At 46.1% G+C, this 19726-nt stretch overlaps 1 protein-coding gene across 9 annotated transcripts in view; it reads right to left on the bottom strand.

Moving 5' to 3' along the window:
• Window positions 1-19726, bottom strand: part of MTUS2 (microtubule associated scaffold protein 2) — a 543384-nt gene that overhangs the window by 37153 nt on the left and 486505 nt on the right. For all 9 annotated transcript variants that reach the window (XM_028497246.2, XM_024125858.3, XM_028497249.2 and 6 more), the window contains one exon: window positions 14705-14771. In XM_028497246.2, the coding sequence (XP_028353047.1) occupies window positions 14705-14771 (67 nt within the window). The remainder of the gene's footprint in view (window positions 1-14704; window positions 14772-19726) is intronic.

Genomic DNA, 19726 nt, shown 5'->3' with positions numbered 1-19726 from the left:
AGACCGGGGCACGAACCCGTGTCCCCTGCATCGGCAGGCGGACTCTCCACCACTGCGCCACCAGGGAAGCCCCTGAGTCAGTCGCTAAGTGCTGGGAATCAGAAGACAGATCATGAGCACAATGGGTGGGCCAGGTGGGAGTGTGGCTGCCTTGAGAGCGCCTGTGTGCCCAGGTGAAGGGGGCATCTGCCGTTCAGCAAAAAGACAAACCGCGCAAGAAAAAATGGGCGACAGACGGCTCATGGAAGTTATCCAGTAGCTAATTAGCACATAAAAGTGCTCACCTTCCTTAGTGATCAGGGAAATGCAAATTAAAACCACGATGAGATACTGTCCACACCTGCTCTAACAGCTAAAACAACAACGACATAACTGACAACACCAAACGTTGGCAAGCATGTGGAGAAACTGGAACCCTCAAACACTCTTGGGGACGGTGCAAGAATGGAACCACCATTTCCAGAACTGTTTGGAAGTTTCTCCTAAAGTGAAACTCACATCTGTCCTATGAGCCAGTAATTTCTCGTGTAGGAAATGAAAAACATCTCTGTCCACGAGAAGACTTGTGCGAGGATATTCATAACAGCCTTATTTATAACAGCAAAATGCGGACACAACCCAAATGTCCATTAGCGGAAGAGTGGATAATTAACGTTGGCACACGCATGCCAATGGAACATGACTCAATAAAAAGGAACAAACTACTGATATGCTCAGCGACGTGGATGAATCTCTCATGGGGGGCAAAAGCACCCAGACGCCCGGACGCAAAAGACCATATACTGTCTGATCCCATTTGTAGGAAATCCAAGACCAGGCAAAACTAATCTATGGCGACAGAAATACGGAAGTGGTTGCTTCAGAGGTAGGGAGTGGGTGGAACTGACTGGAAAGAGGCCTGGGGGAACTTTCAGGAGTGACGTAAACGTCTTACGTCTTGTCTTGGGTGGTGATTATATGGATGTATTCATAGACAAAGATCATCAAGCTGAACACTGAAAACAAAATGAAAAATCATTTTAAAACAAAATGAATAATCTTTTATATTTATCCACACATTTACCATTTTGACAACCTTACTTCTTTCCTATAATTCCAAGTTTCTATCATTTTTAAAAGATGTCTTCTCTGGATATTGACTTCTGCTTTTGTTTTTCTCTCATTCTTTAAGCAGTTGCAAACATGTCATTCCACTGCCTCGGTCTGTTTCTGGTGAGGTTAACTGTCACTCACATCCCTGTCCTCTGTATGTGATGTGTGTCTTTAGCTGGTTGCTTTTAATTCTTCCTCTTTATCTTTGGTTTTCAGCAGTTTGACTAGGATGTCTTTGGTGTGATTTGTGTATTTGTATTTATCCTGTTTGGGGTTCAGTGCTTCTTGGGTCTGCAGGTTGCTCTTGTAAAACCAAATTTGGGATGTCTTTGCACATCATTTTTTCAAAAAGATTTCCCCCCATCGCTCTCGCTTCTCCTTCTTACAATTCAATTACACATCTCTTATACTGCCACAGGTCCCTGACACTCTGTTCCTTTTCTTTTCACCTTTTTTTCTCTCTGTTCTTTAGATTGGAGAGTATCAGTTGATTGTCTTCAATTCACTGACCCTTTTTCCTGCGGCCTCCAACCTGCTGTAAAGCCCAGCCAGTGAATCTTTCATTTCAGAGATTCGACTCTTGGGCTCTAACATTTCCATCTGGTTCTTCTGTAGTTTCTGTTTCTCTGTTATGCTTCGCCACCTGGTTACTCACTACGTTCCTCTTTTTCTGGAAGTGCTTGAACATGTTTATGACAGTTTTTAAAAATTTCACATCTGCTAGTTCCAACATCTGGCTTATTTCAACATGCATGTCTATTGACTACTTTTCCCCTTGATTATGGGCCCTGCTTTCTGTAGGTCTAAGTTTAAAAATAAGTGTTCAACATCATGGATGGTATACTGTAGAAAGCGTGTATTACTTTGTCTTCCTTTAGCAGGTGTTGAGTTTTGTTGGCAGGCAGGTAAATTACTGGATGCCTTTGACTCCACCAGACTTGGTTTTATTCTTTGTTAGGGTGGGTCCACTTGAGTTTCCTAGAGAGACGCTTACTCTCGGTCATGGTCCTTACTCCTAAAGCCTGGCCTTTCTCAGGTCTTGTCTCGAGGTGCTCAGTGAGGTCTCTCCACCCTGGCCGGGCTGGAATCCAACGTCTCCCCGCACCATGCAGCCTCTGTTGCCCTCACCACGTCAGTCCTGCAGCAGCTGCTCTCTGCCAGGTCTCCCCGGGCATGTGATGCCCATGCTTCATCTAAGATCACCCGGGAACCCCCCGTGCAAATTCCTGGGGCCTCCTCTGCATAGGTTACTGCTCTCCAGTGCTCGGCCCCATGATTTCTTTCTTTCTTTCTTTCTTTTTTTTTTTTTTGGCCACGCGGCATATGGGATCTTAGTTCCCTGACCAGGGATTGAACCGGTGCCCCCTGCACTGGACCTCCAGGGAAGTCCCAATGGCCGCACGATTTTTAGCTGCTTTAATCACCCGGCTCTCTGGTAACTGCTTCTTCTTTCTTTTTTTTTTTTTTTTTTTTGGCCACGCGGCATATGGGATCTTAGTTCCCTGACCAGGGATTGAACCGGTGCCCCCTGCACTGGACCTCCAGGGAAGTCCCAATGGCCGCACGATTTTTAGCTGCTTTAATCACCCGGCTCTCTGGTAACTGCTTCTTCAGCTCAGCAAACGTGGCGGTCACTGCTGGAGCACCTCTCTGTGCTGAGGGCTGGTAAGTGACTCCAGGCAGAAAGCTGGGGCCAACAGGGGACTCAGCGTGACCCCTTTTCTTCAAGGATCACGGGCCTGTGGTGTCTACTGCTTGGAAACAGCTGCCTCATATATTTTGTGTCTCATAGCTGTGTACAGTGGGATGTTAAGTCCACTGTAGTTACTCTACAATAGCTGGAAGCAGGGCAGGCATGGGGACTTGCTAGAAGCTCCCAGGTGATTCTAGTAGGCTTCCATCTCCTCCCGTGGGGATCCCTGGCTAAGAACTGAGGTCCCAGGAACAAAAGAGGTCTGCAGATGGCTGCCCAAGGCTATCTCAGTGAGATGCCATTATTATTATAGCACATGATTGATTCTGGTCCACTAAGCTGTCTTCTGATTACAATTTTAGCTTTCTAGGTAGATGTGCCTATAAGGAGACATATCATTACTCATGTAAATTAATAAATTGGGATTTTCGTTTTCTATATGAGGCTCTAGTAAACTTACTTAAAAGGCGTTTCCTTGAAAGTCAGGGCCATTCTTGGTGCACTAACAATGCCCACACTTAGGTGCCAGCCTGGTCTCTCCATCTGGAACCATCATTCTGATTAGCTAAATTCTGACCAAATTCTTCATCACTAGCTTTTCCTTTTTTTTTTTTTTTTTTTAAGAAAATAGCTGTGTTAAGGAGCCCTGAGATCAGAATCAGATTCATTATCACCAAAACCTAGTAAGTCTTTACACGGTTCCTTGCAATGCAGAGTTGGTCTAGTTATCACCTTCACCAGAATTAACCTCCTGAAGACCTGACATTTGGCTGAAAAACTGCAATTTTAATCAAAAAGAGTGATCTGAATATAACATAAGCATATACTGCAATTTATATATTACTTTATTCAAATTAACTGCCAAATTAAGCAAATAGATTGACAGTACTCTTGAAGCTGGACCTGGTGGTATCTGTGGTTACTTGAATGAGTGAGAGTAATTTCATAACGGCATTAGACAAGAAAAACCAAACGTCTAAAAAAATCTATGAAGAGAGATTCATTGGAGTCTAATATCCCAAACACTGCCCTGCTTTGTATGCAAGTAGTTTAAAGAGTTTCACAGATAAATTCATTTGCCCCATTCCTCTGGTTTAGGGGTCACCCCATGGCAAACCAGTCTTTACTATTTTTCCCATCTCCCAAAGGAGAAATTGAGTCAATGACGTCATTAACACTATTGATATAATTGCTCAAGTGTAGAAGAACCGCTTCTTCAATGACTCCTCCATTTCCTTTAAGCTCAGCTGTTCTACCCCTAAAACCCCTTCCTGGACCCCTGACTGGGTTACAAACCATCCTCTGAACTCCCAGACCTCCAGCATCTTACTCAGTACCCTGGGTTTTAATTACCTGCTTATGCATCTGCCTCTGCAGTGCCCAGGTGTCCCCTGAAGTCAGAGACCATGTCGTATCCATCTTCCACTCCTGGTACACTAACAGGTGCATCTCCTGGGTTCAGTCAAGTTTATACAATGAAGCAATGAATGGTTCCCATTTAACGCGCTAAGCCCTGGGATGGGGCTCGAGATACAAAGAAACATAAGAGGGATCCAAGTGCGTGAGAAACTCACAAGTGGGCGGTGATTACATTTGCATAATTTGTATGTGATTGTCATTTAAAGCATTGTGTCTTGCACGATGTTCTTCAGCAATTTTCAGGTTAAATCTATACAGCAGGTCACGTCTTTTTCTGCTTTTTCTTCTCCTCCCCAAGACGCCAGCTGAAATCTTACAACACAAAGGCAGCATGCTATGGTCATGGTGGAACAAGATAAGGACCCAGCTCCATTATCCTTAACAGTTACGTGATTTGGGGTTTGCTTTCATTCTCTATAGCCACAATTTAGTCGCCTTTAAAATGGTGGTGGTATTATCTACCTTACCTGTCTGTCTCCTAGGGTTGTTGTCAGGATTAAATGAAACAATATGTGAAAGAGCTTTGTAAACCATACACCACTGTAGACATTAGATTTATTATGAAGTCACAATTGTATGGAAGCTGCTGACTCCAAGTTTCAAGAAACTGCTTGTCCACAGGGTAGCTTACGGGCAGCCCTTGGTATCCTGCCTTATTTCATTCAGTCAATTCAGGTTAAGGATTAAGCCCACAGATTTAAAAATATTAACATATATCAGAAAGGACTGTCTTTATTCATAAAGGAGTAAATATTTTAGAGGATCACAAAACAGACATCTCCATATAAAATAACTAGAAGGTGCTATACTATAGACTTCAAAGAATTTTATAAATATCAAAAAATGTGTTGCTGCCAATTGGAATAAATCATTGTCTCAAAGAAAGTAGCAGCTTTGTGGAACTGCGGCTGATGATGTATTTTCCATGGCAACCAAACCCAGTCTCTGGTGCATCTAAGGGAGTTTGTGATTTTGATATTACTGTGCATAGGTAAGCACCTGTTTGAGACAGAAACTAAAATGACTTTTAAAAGTTACATTTACTGGGATAAAATCTAATCAGAGCAGTTGACATCACTGGCTTGAATTTTTCCCAGCTCAGAACACCATTTGCCTATAGGAGGGGCAGGTAACTCCTGGACCTCGTCACGCTGAGTGGTCCATCTTGCAAAGAAAGCAGTATATTTGAAGCTCTATTGTCACACTCAAATTTCTGACAGCAGACCAAACCTTCTAGATCAAATCTTCTAAATAACACTATTTGCTCCCCACCATAGAACCTAGGACAGTGATAGCTGAATAGTAAATATGTATTTGGGTCCCCGCTGCCAAAGTTGTTGAGAAGATTGAGAAGATTCAACTCTGCTGATCAGAGAGAATTTTGCATTCCACAGATGTTGTGTTTTTATTTTCATTCAATTCAACGTAAATTTCTAATTTACTTTGTGGTTTTCTCTTTGACCCGTGCGTTAGTTGTGTGTTGTTTAATTTCCAAGCGTTCGGAGTTTTCCAGGTATTTTTGTGCTACTGATGTATAGTCAGATTCTGTTATAGTCTGAAACAGTTTGTATGGTTCAATTCTTTTATATTTGTTGAGGTTCGTTTTATGGCTCAGCATATGGTCCATGTAGGTCAATGTTCCACGTGTATTTGAGAAGGATGTACATTCTGCTTGTTGGATGGAATCTTCTATGAATGTCAATTAGGTCATATTGGTTGATACTGTTGTTTGGGTCTTTTAAATCCCAATTGATTTTCCGCCTGTTCGTTCTCTCAGGACTGAGAGAGGAGTGCTGAAGTCTCCAACCGTAATAGTGGAATTGTCTATTTCTCCTTTCAGTTCCCCCAGTTTTCGCGTCATGTGATTTGAAGCTCTATTTTTAGGCGCACAGATATTTAGTATTGTTATGTCTTTTTGGTGAACTGACTCCTTGATCATTATGTAATGGCCATCTTCCTCCTTAGTAACACTACTGGTCTGAAGTTTACTCTGTGTGATATTAACATAGACACTTCAATTTTCTCTGGATTGGTGTTAGCATAGTATATCTTTTTTCTATACTTTTATTTTTAAATATCTATATCTTTATATATGAAGTGGATTTCTCTTAGGCAGCCCATAGCTGCATCTTGCTTTTTTATCCAATCTGGCAAACTGTCTTTTAATTGGTGTGCTTCGAAGAGATATTTTTATACATCAGAAAATGTACATTATTTTTGTGATCCCAAGATTCGTTAGTTTTTCCGAGGTGTCTTCTTGGGTTTTGCATTTTAACTCATCTTTTTTAAAGCTGTGAGGGGACGGAATACAACAGAATCTAATCTGAAACTTAAGGGAATTGGCATATACTGTGCCCCCAATTTTCTACCAAACATTCTGCTAGATCCTTTGCTCTCATTCAGCTCGTGCGACAGGACTATTCCCTCCATCTTGCTGACGGAGGCAAGTGACGCTCCACAGCACAGTTCTCCCCTTCCTCCATAGTAACAGAATACCTGGGCAAGGTCACCAGGAAAAAAGAGCACACTTCCCAGTCCCCTTGTGACTAGGTTTGCCCTGTGACTTAGATCTGGCCAAGGAGATATAAGTTCCTGGAAACTTTTCCCCAAGAGGAGCTGACCCACTGTTTCTGCTTCTTTGTTCATTCCCTCCTCCATCCTACTACCTGGACTAGAGATATGATGACCACGTAGCACCCAGTGCTGACCACTGCCACCCTGGACCACGAGGAGAAGCATCACTGTCTTGGGGATGGGTGAACGCTGAGCTGTTGGAAGCCTGGGCCCCCTGTGGACTCTGTGGAACAGAACCACACCTGCTTCTGGGTGCTTACCTCCTGACTTTTATATAAGGGAGGAATAAACATCTACCTTGATTAAGCTACCATTGTTCAGGGAGTCTGTTATTTGTTCCTGAATCCAATCCTAATGGCTACAGCTTAGGGATGAATTAACATAACACTGTTACATAATTATACTCTAATCTATGTTTGGACAGATTCATACTAGCATCTATCATGGTTTTGGGTGGAGGAAGTCATATAGAATTGGGATACAAAACTATTTTATTTTGTTTATCTGATTTTTCAACCTATTAAATTAAAAATTACCCAAAAAAGGTGGTGGGGGAGCTGGGGATGCCGTGGTAAAGTTACGCACGATGTGTAAAGTTACGCACGATGTGTAAAGTTACGCATGATGTGTAAAGTTACATACGATGTGTAGAATTCTAGACTTGGGTTAAGACCTGCCTCTGTCCCATCCCAGCTGTATGCTCTTATGGAAGTCACTTAACCTTTCTGAGCCTCAATTTCCTATAAAAGACACCAGCACCTACTTCACAGAGCTGTCTGAATGAATAAATAAAACATATCATGTGACAGAGCTTGGTAAGTACTAAGCGCTTTGTAAATACAAGGGATTATGATCATAAATTGGAAGACACATTTTATGCATAAACCCTGGAAGGTAAAATCATCTCACAGATACACTTACAGTGGTGTGTGTAAATATATTTAGGTTGCTAGTTATAAATGAGAATAAGTTGAAAAGTTCATTCTATTTAGTAACTTAAGAATGTAATAAATAACAATTCAGTGTTTACTGTCGTAAACTGAGATTTCTATCATACCTTTATATCAAAGCTCTCAGAAGTCTTTAATATGACTTTAGTTCATGTTATAGAAAACATTCAGGTATTGTTTGTTTGTTTTGTTTCAATACGCTAACTTTAAGCTAAATGTGGATTTAACTATTTAGCTTCCTGTACAATACCTGAGAAACTTTAACAGAAGGATTGCTTTGTTAATGACTGCTTTCTGTTTTAAAACTATATTTCATGTTAAGTGTTTTTAAAGTTTTCAGTAGAGACGAAAAAGCAAAGTCCATCTTAAGTGTGAGGCTGGCAGAAAGCTAAAAACCCATGGCCTTGGCTTGGGAAGAGCCAGAGCAGAGGCTGTAACAAGTTCAAGAGAGGAGGGGGTGACAGAGCCACACGTGGGAGCAGAGAGAAGCTTTGTCCATCAGCCCTGGGACCGGGGCAGTGGCAGGTAAAGAAGGCCAGGAGGAGGGCAGCTGGGTGACTGAGAGCTTCAAAGATGAGAGGCAATTTCACACCCCATTCAGACAGTCACAGTTTTGAGCGGCCTCGAGGAAGGAATCTGGTGGGAGATGTGCGGTGCTGTTAGTGGTGGTCCAACTTGTGTCTGCACGTCCATCTCAGCAGGGCTCTGGTCTGCCTGTGGGAGCATCAGGGCTAAATAAGGCGTGTGAACCAGAGGCCCCATTTGAACCTAGCTATTTATTGCATGTTTTTCTGTGGAGTTCATCTAATTCATATTTTTTCAATTCATATTTTTTATAGCTCAGGTTTTCTAATAAGGCGGCTTTGCTGGAGAGAAGACCACAAATGTCAACCTGATGGTGGTCAACAACCTTAAGCGTAATGTCTCAAAAGGAAGTAATCTGCTTCCGGGAAGAACATCTTACAAATCTATTTCAGCATCTACAAATGTAAAGGATGAACCTTCAAGGACCCAGTATTTGACTTCCAAATTTGGAGAATGCCACTTTATCCAAAAATCAGGGCTCATATTTTAAGAACTATACTTTTTGGGAAATTTTAAGATGTGATTAAAAAATCATATATTAAATAGGTTTCTAGCATCTTTACTCCTCCTTCCGTGGATGTGATGCTGGATTCTGGTTTCCTGGAGATCCAAAATGCCCTTTCATCCCACAACCAATATAGCTAGAGGAAGGCTTTTCCAAGGATAGACCCAATTCAGGCCAACTCCAAAGACAAGGCAAGAGCCATCAACCCTGGAGGGTGACCTGAGGATGAGAAGCTTTCAAGAGGATGACTAGAGATCCCTGTCTCCATAGGAGATACAAATACCACAGATGACAGAAATTTCAGCCACTCCACAGGGACTCTACCCTTGGACCACAAAAGGCTCCATCCCAAACTACATCTTGGTATATGACTGGCAATTACATGTCCCTTCTCAGGTGTGTGTGAGAGAAAGAGAGGGAGGAAGGGAGGGAGGGGGAGGGAGAGAGAGAGAGAGAGAGAGAGAGAGAGAGAGAGAGAGAGAGAGAGAGAGAGAAATTGATTTAATTCCCTTCTTATAAGGCAACCCTAGCTACACTGAGTTTAAATCCACCATAATCTTGTGCAGTGATTTACAGAATAAATATCCAGGACGCTGCACATATAGATGAGTTTAAATCAAATGTGAAATCCTACCCAAATTATTGGTCCACACTTTTGAGATTATATTCCAAGAAAATAACACAAGAGGAGAAAAGTAATTTGCAAACAGTACACTCATTGTAGCGTAATAGCAAAAAAATGGTAAAACCCCAAACACTCAAAGGGAAAGAGTAGCTGATTCTAGTTTATGACAGAGTGTTTTATAACTCTTAAGTGACAAGTGCGAAAAGTGTTTTTAATGGAAGGAGGAATGGGTTTTCCTTTCCAAAGGTATGCAGGATGGGTAATGCCGCCAAATGGTCATGGCGCCTATAGGCCCAGGGCACATTCACTGGGGGCAGCAGGCATAGCTGGTGCTCAATACTTGTGCTCTTTCCCTTCCCACGTGCATCTACCCAAGTCTTAGTCACTGTACAGGCCCATCTCAGCCTCTCCTGCACGGAGTCTTGGATCGTAAGCTCCTCGAGGACATGAGCTGCGTCTTATCCACCACTGACTTGTCCGTATATGGCACCAGGTCATAGCTAGCCCACATGGTGCCTTTGTGCAAATTAGAAAAAAGGGCCCCTTCCTGTGGGTGGCAGCAACCCCAGGCTGGGGTCCAGGGCTTGGTGAGTGGCTGCAATGTGGGTGCATTTCAGCCCCCACTCAGAGGGGCGCCCCCTGCAAGGCATGACTGCTTCACCATCCATGGTGACCCTGCCTAGCCTGTGCCTGGCACATACTAGGCACCTAATAAATATTTGTTGAATGAATGAATGGACTGAGATTAAGGAGAACTAAGGTTTTCTTCTTGGTACTTCTTACAGACGTCCCAACTTTAGCCAAGATCTTTGACCATGTCTCAGTTTACCGATCTCACAAATGTGGTGAATAGACTATAGTCATTAAGACCTGGATCACCTCTGAAATGCTATGAAGCTGCCTGCTACATAAAGGTGCTCAGAAGCTTGTTAAATGAAGGAACCATTCTCCACAACTGGGCAGAGCCTTGGCTAGGTACCTTTAGCTAGGTGTGGTAGAATAATACACTGGTCTTTGTCCCTGGAGCTCCTAAAACGCTTTGGATTTCCTGAGTGATAGGAGTGTCTTTGTATTTATAATGAGCTCCTTCTCTGAGTTTATGCTAACAAGGTATCTTACTGGGGGGCCCCTAGAGAGCCTCAGGATGGGGCTGGTCACAGGACAGACCAGGTGATTAGAGGGAAGGAATTTTCAGCCCCACTCACCAACCTCTAGGGAGAGGAGATGCTGGAGAAGGGGTTATAAAATCTCTTGATTCAGAGCTCCCAGGTCAGTGAACACAGCTACCTCCTGGGGGAGGGACCTGTCCTGGGAGGGTGTGGAAGTTCCGTGCCTCTCCCTGCCCCCAGATACCTTGTCCTGTGCATCTCTTCCATTTGGCTGTTCCTGAGTTGTATCCTTTATGATTAACTGGTAAATGTAAGTAAAGTGTTTTCCTGAGTTGTACGAGTCCTTCTAGCGAATTATTGACAATGAGCAGGGGTTGTGGGAACCCTTGAATTTATAGCCAGTTGGTCAGAAGTATAAGAGGCTCCTGGGACTTCGGACTGGCACCTGCAGTCTAGTGGCACTGGCCCTTCCCCTGTGGGGTCTGTACTCACTCAAGAGAGTTAGTGTCAAAACTGAACTGAATCGTTGAACACCCAGCAAGTGTTCTCCATGTGGAAAAATCTCCTACACACCTGATGTCCGAAGTGGGATCAGAAAACACCACTTGGGCTTCCCTGGTGGCACAGTGGTTAAGAATCCGCTTACCAATGCAGGGGACACGAGTTTGAGCCCTGGTCTGGGAAGATCCCACATGCCGCGGAGCAACTCAGCCTGTGCGCCACGACTACTGAGCCTGCGCTCTAGAGCCCGCGAGCCACAGCCACTGAGCCCATGTCCCACAACTACTGAGCCTGCGCTCTAGAGCCTGCGAGCCACAACTACTGAGGCCCACATGCCTAGAGCCCGTGCTCTGCAACAAAGAGTAGCCCTCGCTCGCCGCAACTAGAGAGAGCCCATGCGCAGCAACAGAGACCCGACGCAGCCAAAAATACATAAATAAAAACAAATTAATTTAAAAAAAAAGAAAACACCACTTACTTGGAGATGTCCTCAAAGTTTACTTGTAAATCAATTGCCAGAAATGTCCTACTTAAAAACTAATATGGTCAGAGATTCTCAGTCAGTGTGGGATGACACATCTCAAAATCTCTGAGAGGGATTCTAACTACCCACCTTCTAGAAGATTCTGTGGTAGCTCCCCCACAGAAGTCACAAATGGAAATGTATTGTAAATGTGAAGTGTGTCAGCAAACACACCAGGGGGTTACTTTTTGTGTTTAGTTCCCGGAAGCTCATCTAATCCAGATGGGAGTGGACTCAGAGGATGGACACCCAGCCTGACCAGCAAAGGCAAGGGAAGGAGGATTCCTTCCCTTGGCGCCTATAGGTCCAGGACAACAGGATACTCTTTTGTCCTGGACCTATAGGCGCCAAGGGAAGGAGCTACCCTCACAAACTCTGCCAACTTTCCCGGGAGCCAGGCCAACCCTAAGGGTGAGATCAAAGCAGGTGGAATCTGTCCTCTGCATCTTCCCTTTCGGCGCCCTCCCTCACCCGCCTGGCTCCTCTGCCTGAGCCCCTCCTGCTGCCCAGAGCCCCGGCCCGCGGGAACCTCCCACTCCCCGGCCGAGCCCAAACAACCCACCGCCTCACCCTTGTCCCTGATCCAAATCCAAACCCCTGTTCTTCAACGCAATTCAGTGATTCTCAAACTGCACCGAAGAAATACCTGGGGAAGGAAGCAATGCCTCAGCCTCACCCTCAAAGATTTTGATTCTGTTGCCCTAGGGAAGGTCCTGGGAATCGATGTTCTAAAAAGCATTCCAGGTGATTCTACCACGCACCAGGGCTGAGAGGCACCAGCAAAGCTGGTTCTGGCTGGAGCTAAAAGCCTCTGATTGAATTTATTCACATCAAGGGTGCAGAAAGCTGATGGGTACTTACGAGCAGATATCGGTAGAATTTAGGGCAGCATTTAATGGTCGTGAAGAATTTTAAGCAACGATTTTTGAATGTGGGGGACAGGCCAGCCCTGTTCTGGGATCTGTGGAAGTGTCCCTAAAGGATTCTGACTTTTCGCAGCTTCTTTTCTTCTTCTATGTCAAACTTACAATCTTTAGAAATTCCATCTCCCCCTCAGAACCGCGCCCCTGGCCCCTCCCCTCCAGTGACCCCGCCCCCCAGACTCAGCTGATAAGAGGTCCAAATAAGGCTGGGGGGTAAGAAGATGGGACTGATCACCTCTCTATAGGATCCCTGGGAAGTCTGGTTTGTAAGCTCAATACCCCTTTCCCTTCAAGGGAATACCCTGCAGGTCAGGACACTAGAATTTATGACTTTACGGTTAACAGACGACCCCGATATTCCCGTCCTTCTCTCTCACAAATGCAGCCTCTCCATAATTGCTCTCCAGTGGTTCAGGAACTCGCTGCTAAAGTGTCCTCTGGGGCTGAATGCTGGGCTGAAGGGCCCAGGCCGTGGTGCTGCCTTCCCCTCCCCGCATGGCTTTTTGGCAGGTGAATTCTGGTTCTATTCTTAGCACTAATGCAGAAACCAAGTAAGGCTTAAACACAAAATCCCAGCGTGATCCCCGTGTGGTTCCTGCTGCACTCAGAAGCTTCGGGAAAGCACAGAGGGAGGCGCTGGCTTTGGTACACACCACCTGGCTGGGTGAGGACAAACACCCCGGATCCAACGCTCGCCCAGGGGGTGCAGATGTCCCTCCGTGGAGCAGTTCACCCTACTGTGGAAGAGTCCGTCCTCTGTCTTCAGATTCAAGGTGCTATACACACCTAAGAGTTACAGAGTCACCTTTACAGACTCTGCTTCATCGTCACTCTCTCCTTTCGTCAAATTCCCTTTCTATGAGGTGGAACCCGAGGGGCAGAGACGCGAGCCAGCTAGCCCTACCTGGACCTCGGTCATCTGCTCGAGAGCCCGGCCATTGCGTGGAGAGACACATGCTTGTGGACCTGGCCTGGGCAGGAGCTACCCTCACAGACTCTGCCAACTTCCGTTCCTCGGGCCGCTCAGAACACCCCCCTGTGGGTTCATCCACCGGTGGGGACGCCAGGCGTGGGTGCCTCGGTCTTGCTGCTCCGATCACACACAGGTGAGGTCGGGGAGGGGCCTGCTCTCTTTGGAGGGGAGAAGAGGCCACGGCTGCCCGGTCTCAGTGGCAAAGGAGGTCGCAAAACTTATGGTGAAGAAACACATTTTTTTAAGGTAAAAAAACCTGAAAATATGGGTAGGGTAAGCTGTGTTTGGAAATCTCTACCCCGTCCACTGGGCATCCTGGGGGGCTGTGCTCCCGGGGGAAGCCTGGCCTCCAGACTCGGCGCCTGTTTGCCTGGCTGGCCTGGAAACAGGTGCCACCCACTAAGGATGGCCGGGCCCGTTCAAGTGCCTTGCTGGTGGAGGAGGCCACACCTGCACAGGGGGGCTGCCCCCAGGACCACACTGGATGGAGGAGAAACGTTCACTGTAAAGAGAAGAGCAGGCCAAGGGGACTACGTCATGTTCGCTTCACGTTTGCTGGAGTAACAGATCCCAAGAGAGGAATGGGATCAAGAAACTGGAACGTGGGAAGTTCTTGGTCTGATCTTTGGCCTAGAGTGAAAGCCCATCTCTCACCACATCCCAGGGTCTGGGGGTCCTCCTGTCATTGGCAAGGTCTCCTGTGGTTCAGCCACAACTATACCATCGTATCAGACAAAGAGAAGGAGTTGCAACGTGGACCCTAGCATTTTCTAAGCCATCCAGATTCGTGTTCTAGATCACAGAGTATTTCATGGCAGGGTGTACAGTGGCAGGAAGCATGTTACGGGGAGCCCCTCAGTTACCCACCGAAGCTGAGCTGCTTCTGCTGGAGCTGTGCCTGTCCAGGGGTGGGGCGTGACATGGAGGGGTGCTTGTCACCCCACACAGGGCAGACAGAGAGATGTGCTGCCATCTGGGAGGAGCAGACTCAAGCCTGATTAGTTCCACTGTGAGCTGTTAGGAAGCTGCCTGTATAACAACGGAGACGTTACATAGAAATCACAGCTCCCCGCAAGGCTCCAAGAACCCACCACTGTACTGGGGGTGATACCTCCTTCTGTCCAGGCAGGTTTGCTCTGGTTATTACCTGAGACATAATTGCTTTTGTTATACATTCACAGATAGCAGAAAAAGACACTCTTTACATTCCTCATTGTCAATGCCCTACTTACCAACTTCATCCCTGATGTTTGCAAGCTCGATTGACAGCTCTTTTTCTTTCACAAGGGCACTTTCATTCTGAAAAAACAAAATGGATACCGAGAGTCCCCTCGTTTTAGGCTAAATAAGCACTTTCACATGTTTAATTGATGAATCATATTAAGCAAATATTTATAAGTTGAGCCCTTAAGGAGATACTTTTCTCATTATATAAGCATATAAAAAACTTACAAAGCCAAGTCTGACTCACTCATTTGTATCACATTCAAATCGCAAAGCTTGCCATATAATATTAATAATACCCATGTTGTGCTTTGTGCACTCTGTATACCTGTACTGCACTCTGTATACCTCAACCTACAGTAATTCTTTGCATGTCTATGTCCTACACATTAATCTACTGTTATATATTATTATATAGTTTTAATTATTGTCACTATTACGAGATTTTTGACCATGAAAATACCGTACTTCTCTGAGGGACAGATGCTTATGTTACCAGCTGTCCCCTTAAACTTACCCTTTTGTCCATACATGCACTGTTACCTACCTAATGAATAATGGGCAGAAAACCTAACACGAAACACTTCTCTTTGTAATAAGACCAACACCTAAACTTAAGTTTCCAAGGTTTTTTGTTCCATTCTCTGCATCGGTAGAAGGAAGACGAAGAAAACTCACACTCGAAGTGTTACTTACTGTAAAGAATGCCATTTGTCACTTAATGATTACTTGGTTGTTTTCAAATCAAATACATACTATGACATAAAATAGACGAGTTGAAGACATGAGTCAGCACCAATATTTACATTTGTTGTGATTTTTATTACTACTAAAAATAACTAGGAAAGATGTGGTATATGAATTCTCTTCAAGTGACGGATGCCAAAAGTACAGGCCCTCAAGGAAAGGCTCCTTCATTATGTAGAATGTACTCCCAAAGCAAACCTTTCCAAAGAGGGAATTTTGGCTAAAATGGGTACCAAATATCTAGCACAGACATCCTCAGGGCCTCGTGAATGCTCTTTCTTTCTTAAACTTCCTTTGACTTCGATGTCAGCACCTCCGGACAACCTGTGCCGAATGGGAACAGACAGTTGTCATGATCTTGTCTCTGTGTCTGCTGCGTTTAGACCCCGGTGACGTGTGTGCTACTTTGGCTTGATGGCAGGGTCTCAGGTTATCCAAAGGGTATTTGCTAAGCAATGTTAGAATTTCATGCCTAGGTAAAACTCTACTTGCATAATAAGCTGAGAGCTATTTAGTCACAGGCATTAACAATGATTAAGTCATGGTTCTCTTAAGACTAATGTAGCAACCATACACTATTCGAGCAACAGTGGACCCCCCATCCCACTCATGGAGCTCCCTCCTCACCCCAGCCCATAGCATCCTTGCCTTCCCTGAATTTGAAGGCTGGAAATCAGCCCTGAAAGTGTACATTCTCCTAATCACTACGTGACACTGTCTCGATGCCACGCCCATGGCACAGGGTTGTCCTGAGGGTTAAATAAATTAACGTACGTCAAGCAGTTAGAATGGTGCCTGGCACTTACAAGCTCTATACAAGTGTTAGCTGTTACTACAACTCTGTTGTTTCCTTTGATTTTGTTTGCAACTGGATGACATGCTATAGATGATAGGTGCTTTTCCACGTTGAGTGCCTGAATGTGTTAAGAGTTGGCGTATGTCTTGTTCTCTGCTTTTTTTTTTTTTTTTTTTTTTGTAAAGCACCTTCCTGGCTCTGTCTTGATTCTACTCTAAGTTCAAAGACTAGAGAACTCAGAACAGGCAAAGTGTCTAGTCAGAATGATCACAGGGATAGGTGCTTGGTCTAACAGCAGCGTAATACAGCCGGCTGACTTGTTACTACAAATTAAGAAAACTTGGTATTCCTGAGAGGGTAAATTTCAGTATTTACCCTGAAATAATCTCAAACTAGTGAAAAAACTAACTTGTTTCTACTATCAGGAATAATTCTGAACACTCATATCCTCAATTTCTGAAGCACAGCCAGGGAATTGAAATACTGTCCTCATCGGTCCAGAAATAGCATCACCAAGTATTCATTCTTGGGCCGCTGAGAGTTGCAAAGACTTAGACGAGGTTAGGCAGGGACCGACTAGACTGTAACAAAAAACAACAAACTGACTCTAATCCTTCACCCAAAGCCAACGTTTCCCTCAGCGCCTGCAGAAGCCCTGGGATGAAGCCCTGGGCGGATGTCACCCGTGTGGAAGGATCCAGAGTGACAACCAGCCACGGAAGAGTCAGGCATCTGGGGACGGAGTGGCTTGAAGGTCCAGCGAGGAGGACAGGCCTCGGCTGGAGACGGTGGTGATGCTGATGGAGATCTTCCGACTTGAGTCACTTAGATGAAAAGCCACCGCTGGTATCTGTGGCCAGGCGTGCCCACCCATCTTTGCTTTAGGAGAAACGTAAGTGAGAGAATGAAAGAGAAGACGCAAGAGAGGAAAGGGAAGAGGATGGGAAGGGAGAAGAGATGCAGGGGAAATAGGGGGGAAACCAGGGAGATGAGAGACCCTGCACCCTCTCCCTTCTGAGAAGCAGAGAGGAAGACGATCCATGAAGACCCAGGCCCCCCTCACCCCCAACCTTCTGCAGGCACAGAGGACAAAACCAACTGATCTCAGAGTCATCAAACAGACAAAGACAAGCAACAAACCTGATGGCTAAAACGTCAAGGGAAATGACCAAGCTTGGGTAAGGTCTGCTGATCACTACGTCAATATTAACACCAACCTTGACCAAACACTTCCTAGATGCCAAGGCACAGTGCTGGCTAAGCCCTTTTCCTCACTTACTCCCCTAAATACTGTCAAGCAGGTCCTGGGTTTTATTTCCCACTCTGGAGGACGGAACTGGGGTTCTGTGGTTAGGTAACTGGCCAAGTAACCTGCACAACCAGCCAGGAAGTGGCCAAGCAGGAGTTTTCACCCAGGCTCCCCTCTGTCTTTATCAAACACTAACACCAAGAGATGCTCCCCTCTGTCCCGTGCTTACCTAGCCCCAACACCGAGATCCAAATTGCACCCATCCTCAGCTTGGATCCGAGCACTCATTACCACGAAGCTTTCCACGTCTAACTGGAGGAGAGGCAGTGCCACTCCCTGATGGCTGTTTCAGTGGAAACGTTGCCTGGCTGCATTCACACCCCACCCGCCCCGTGCCCTCCCTGTGTTTGCCCTTGGTGCGGATTTGTCAGTTGCACTTCATTTCCATTCTAGCCTCTGTGTGGCGGTAACATCTCATAGGGCAGCCACTTAGCTTTCCCTCAGTCAGCTTTCTCGAGCCCTTTCCGACGGCCTCCCGACGTGCTCCTCCTGAAGGTGCTGGCACGGCTCTGCTCGCCGAGGCCAGCCGGAGCAGTTTGGCTGCAGCCCTCCTTCCTTAAGTGCTTGACTTTGAAATGATATCAACTCTCCTAATTTGTGAATTCTCTGCATCAATTACGTTACCTTTTGTTTTCTGCAGACCAAACCAGAATGATGTGACGCTGCCCTGCGACGACGGAATGAGTCAGCGGCTAAGGCTTCGGGGACGCTGCTCCTTAGGCAGGACAGGGACCTAAAGGGAGTTTCCACTCTCCACTCCCTGCCTCAGCGAGTCATCTTCCCAGCCACCGTGGCTCAGCGGAGCCCAGCAGCCTTCCTGCCAGGCCCTGAGGTGCAGCTGCACACCAGGAGTGAGGCTGCCCCAGAGGCCCTTCGAAGGGCTCTCAGGAACCATCGCCCTCCCCTCTCCCACCCTAAGCCAGGTCCGGAGGGCTCTCAGGCACCATCGCCCTCCCCTCTCCCACCCTAAGCCAGGTCCGAAGGGCTCTCAGGAACCATCGCCCTCCCCTCTCCCACCCTAAGCCGGGTCCGGAGGGCTCTCAGGCACCATCGCCCTCCCCCCTCCCACCCTAAGCCGGGTCCGGAGTGACGATGCAGTGGGAGGTCTGAAATACAAGCAGGGCCTCCTCGAGGCCTCAGTGTCAGATCCCAGGGCTTCCCTACATGGGGAATGAGTGGAAAATTCCTCACTGGTGCCAAGCACATGAGCCCCTGCGCTCAGTCCGATGGGCCAAAAATAGAGCTCAGTATTAGGCATCCAAGCTATCCTAGTGATACAGTCCAGAGATTGCCAAGTCGAAGGAAGGCCGTTTCTCTAAAATTACTGTTTACTCTTAACTAGAAACGGACACTTGGAGAACATTCACCTCGGCCCCTCACCAGCAGCTGTGTTTCTTAGCCGCCTCTTTCAGCCGCCTCCTTTACAGTCCGAGTCCTCTAGTGTCTCTGGCGTGGTCCACTGCACTCACAGGTGGAATCCCAGATGCGCTATCCCCACGAAACATCCGAGTCTCCCCTCCACCTCTTGCCCTGGCAGGTCTGCTGCAGTGAAGCCCACATTTCTTCTTAGACGTGGCGCTGCAAACTCTGGACAAACGCTGCCTTTGATCTTTCCTAGCTACGGAAGCCTGGCAAAGTGTACAACCTGCTCGTCATCCCATTAACTTCAAGCAACTGGATGTGTGGCCAAGCCCCAGGCAAGCCTGCCACACTCTGTTATCCTAACACGCTTGGTCAATGGGGCTGTCTGTTCCGCGGGCTGGTGTTGCCCGTGTGATTGGTGGTGACAGGAAGTGAAAACGCCCATCTGTGTTATCATCATCCACGTGACCCTCACTTAGGCATCAGCCACCTAAGCCCCTCCCCCAATTAGAAATCGACAGGACAGCCTGGTTTTTATTAAAATTGAATAGATCTGTTTTGAATGATAATCAACACATAAAACGCTGCGTGAATCTGAGGTGCTTTCACGCCAACTGATCCAGAAACAGGAATGTATCCAACACAACACATATTTACTTAGTGTCTACTAAGTGGCAGGCAGACATGCCAGGCAGGATACTTCTGCCTTCAAGAAGCTTAAGAGTCTCCCAAAGAGTCACCAAATAAATAAGCAATTACAAAACAATGTGATACAACTCAACCAGGCAGGGCTGGCTTGGAGATTTCCTGAGCCCA

This window comes from Physeter macrocephalus, chromosome 13 (assembly GCF_002837175.3).
Source record: "Physeter macrocephalus isolate SW-GA chromosome 13, ASM283717v5, whole genome shotgun sequence".
Lineage (NCBI taxonomy): Eukaryota > Metazoa > Chordata > Mammalia > Artiodactyla > Physeteridae > Physeter > Physeter macrocephalus.
The sequence above is the reverse complement of the archived record's forward strand: the minus strand, read 5'-3'. Positions and strand labels throughout refer to the sequence as shown.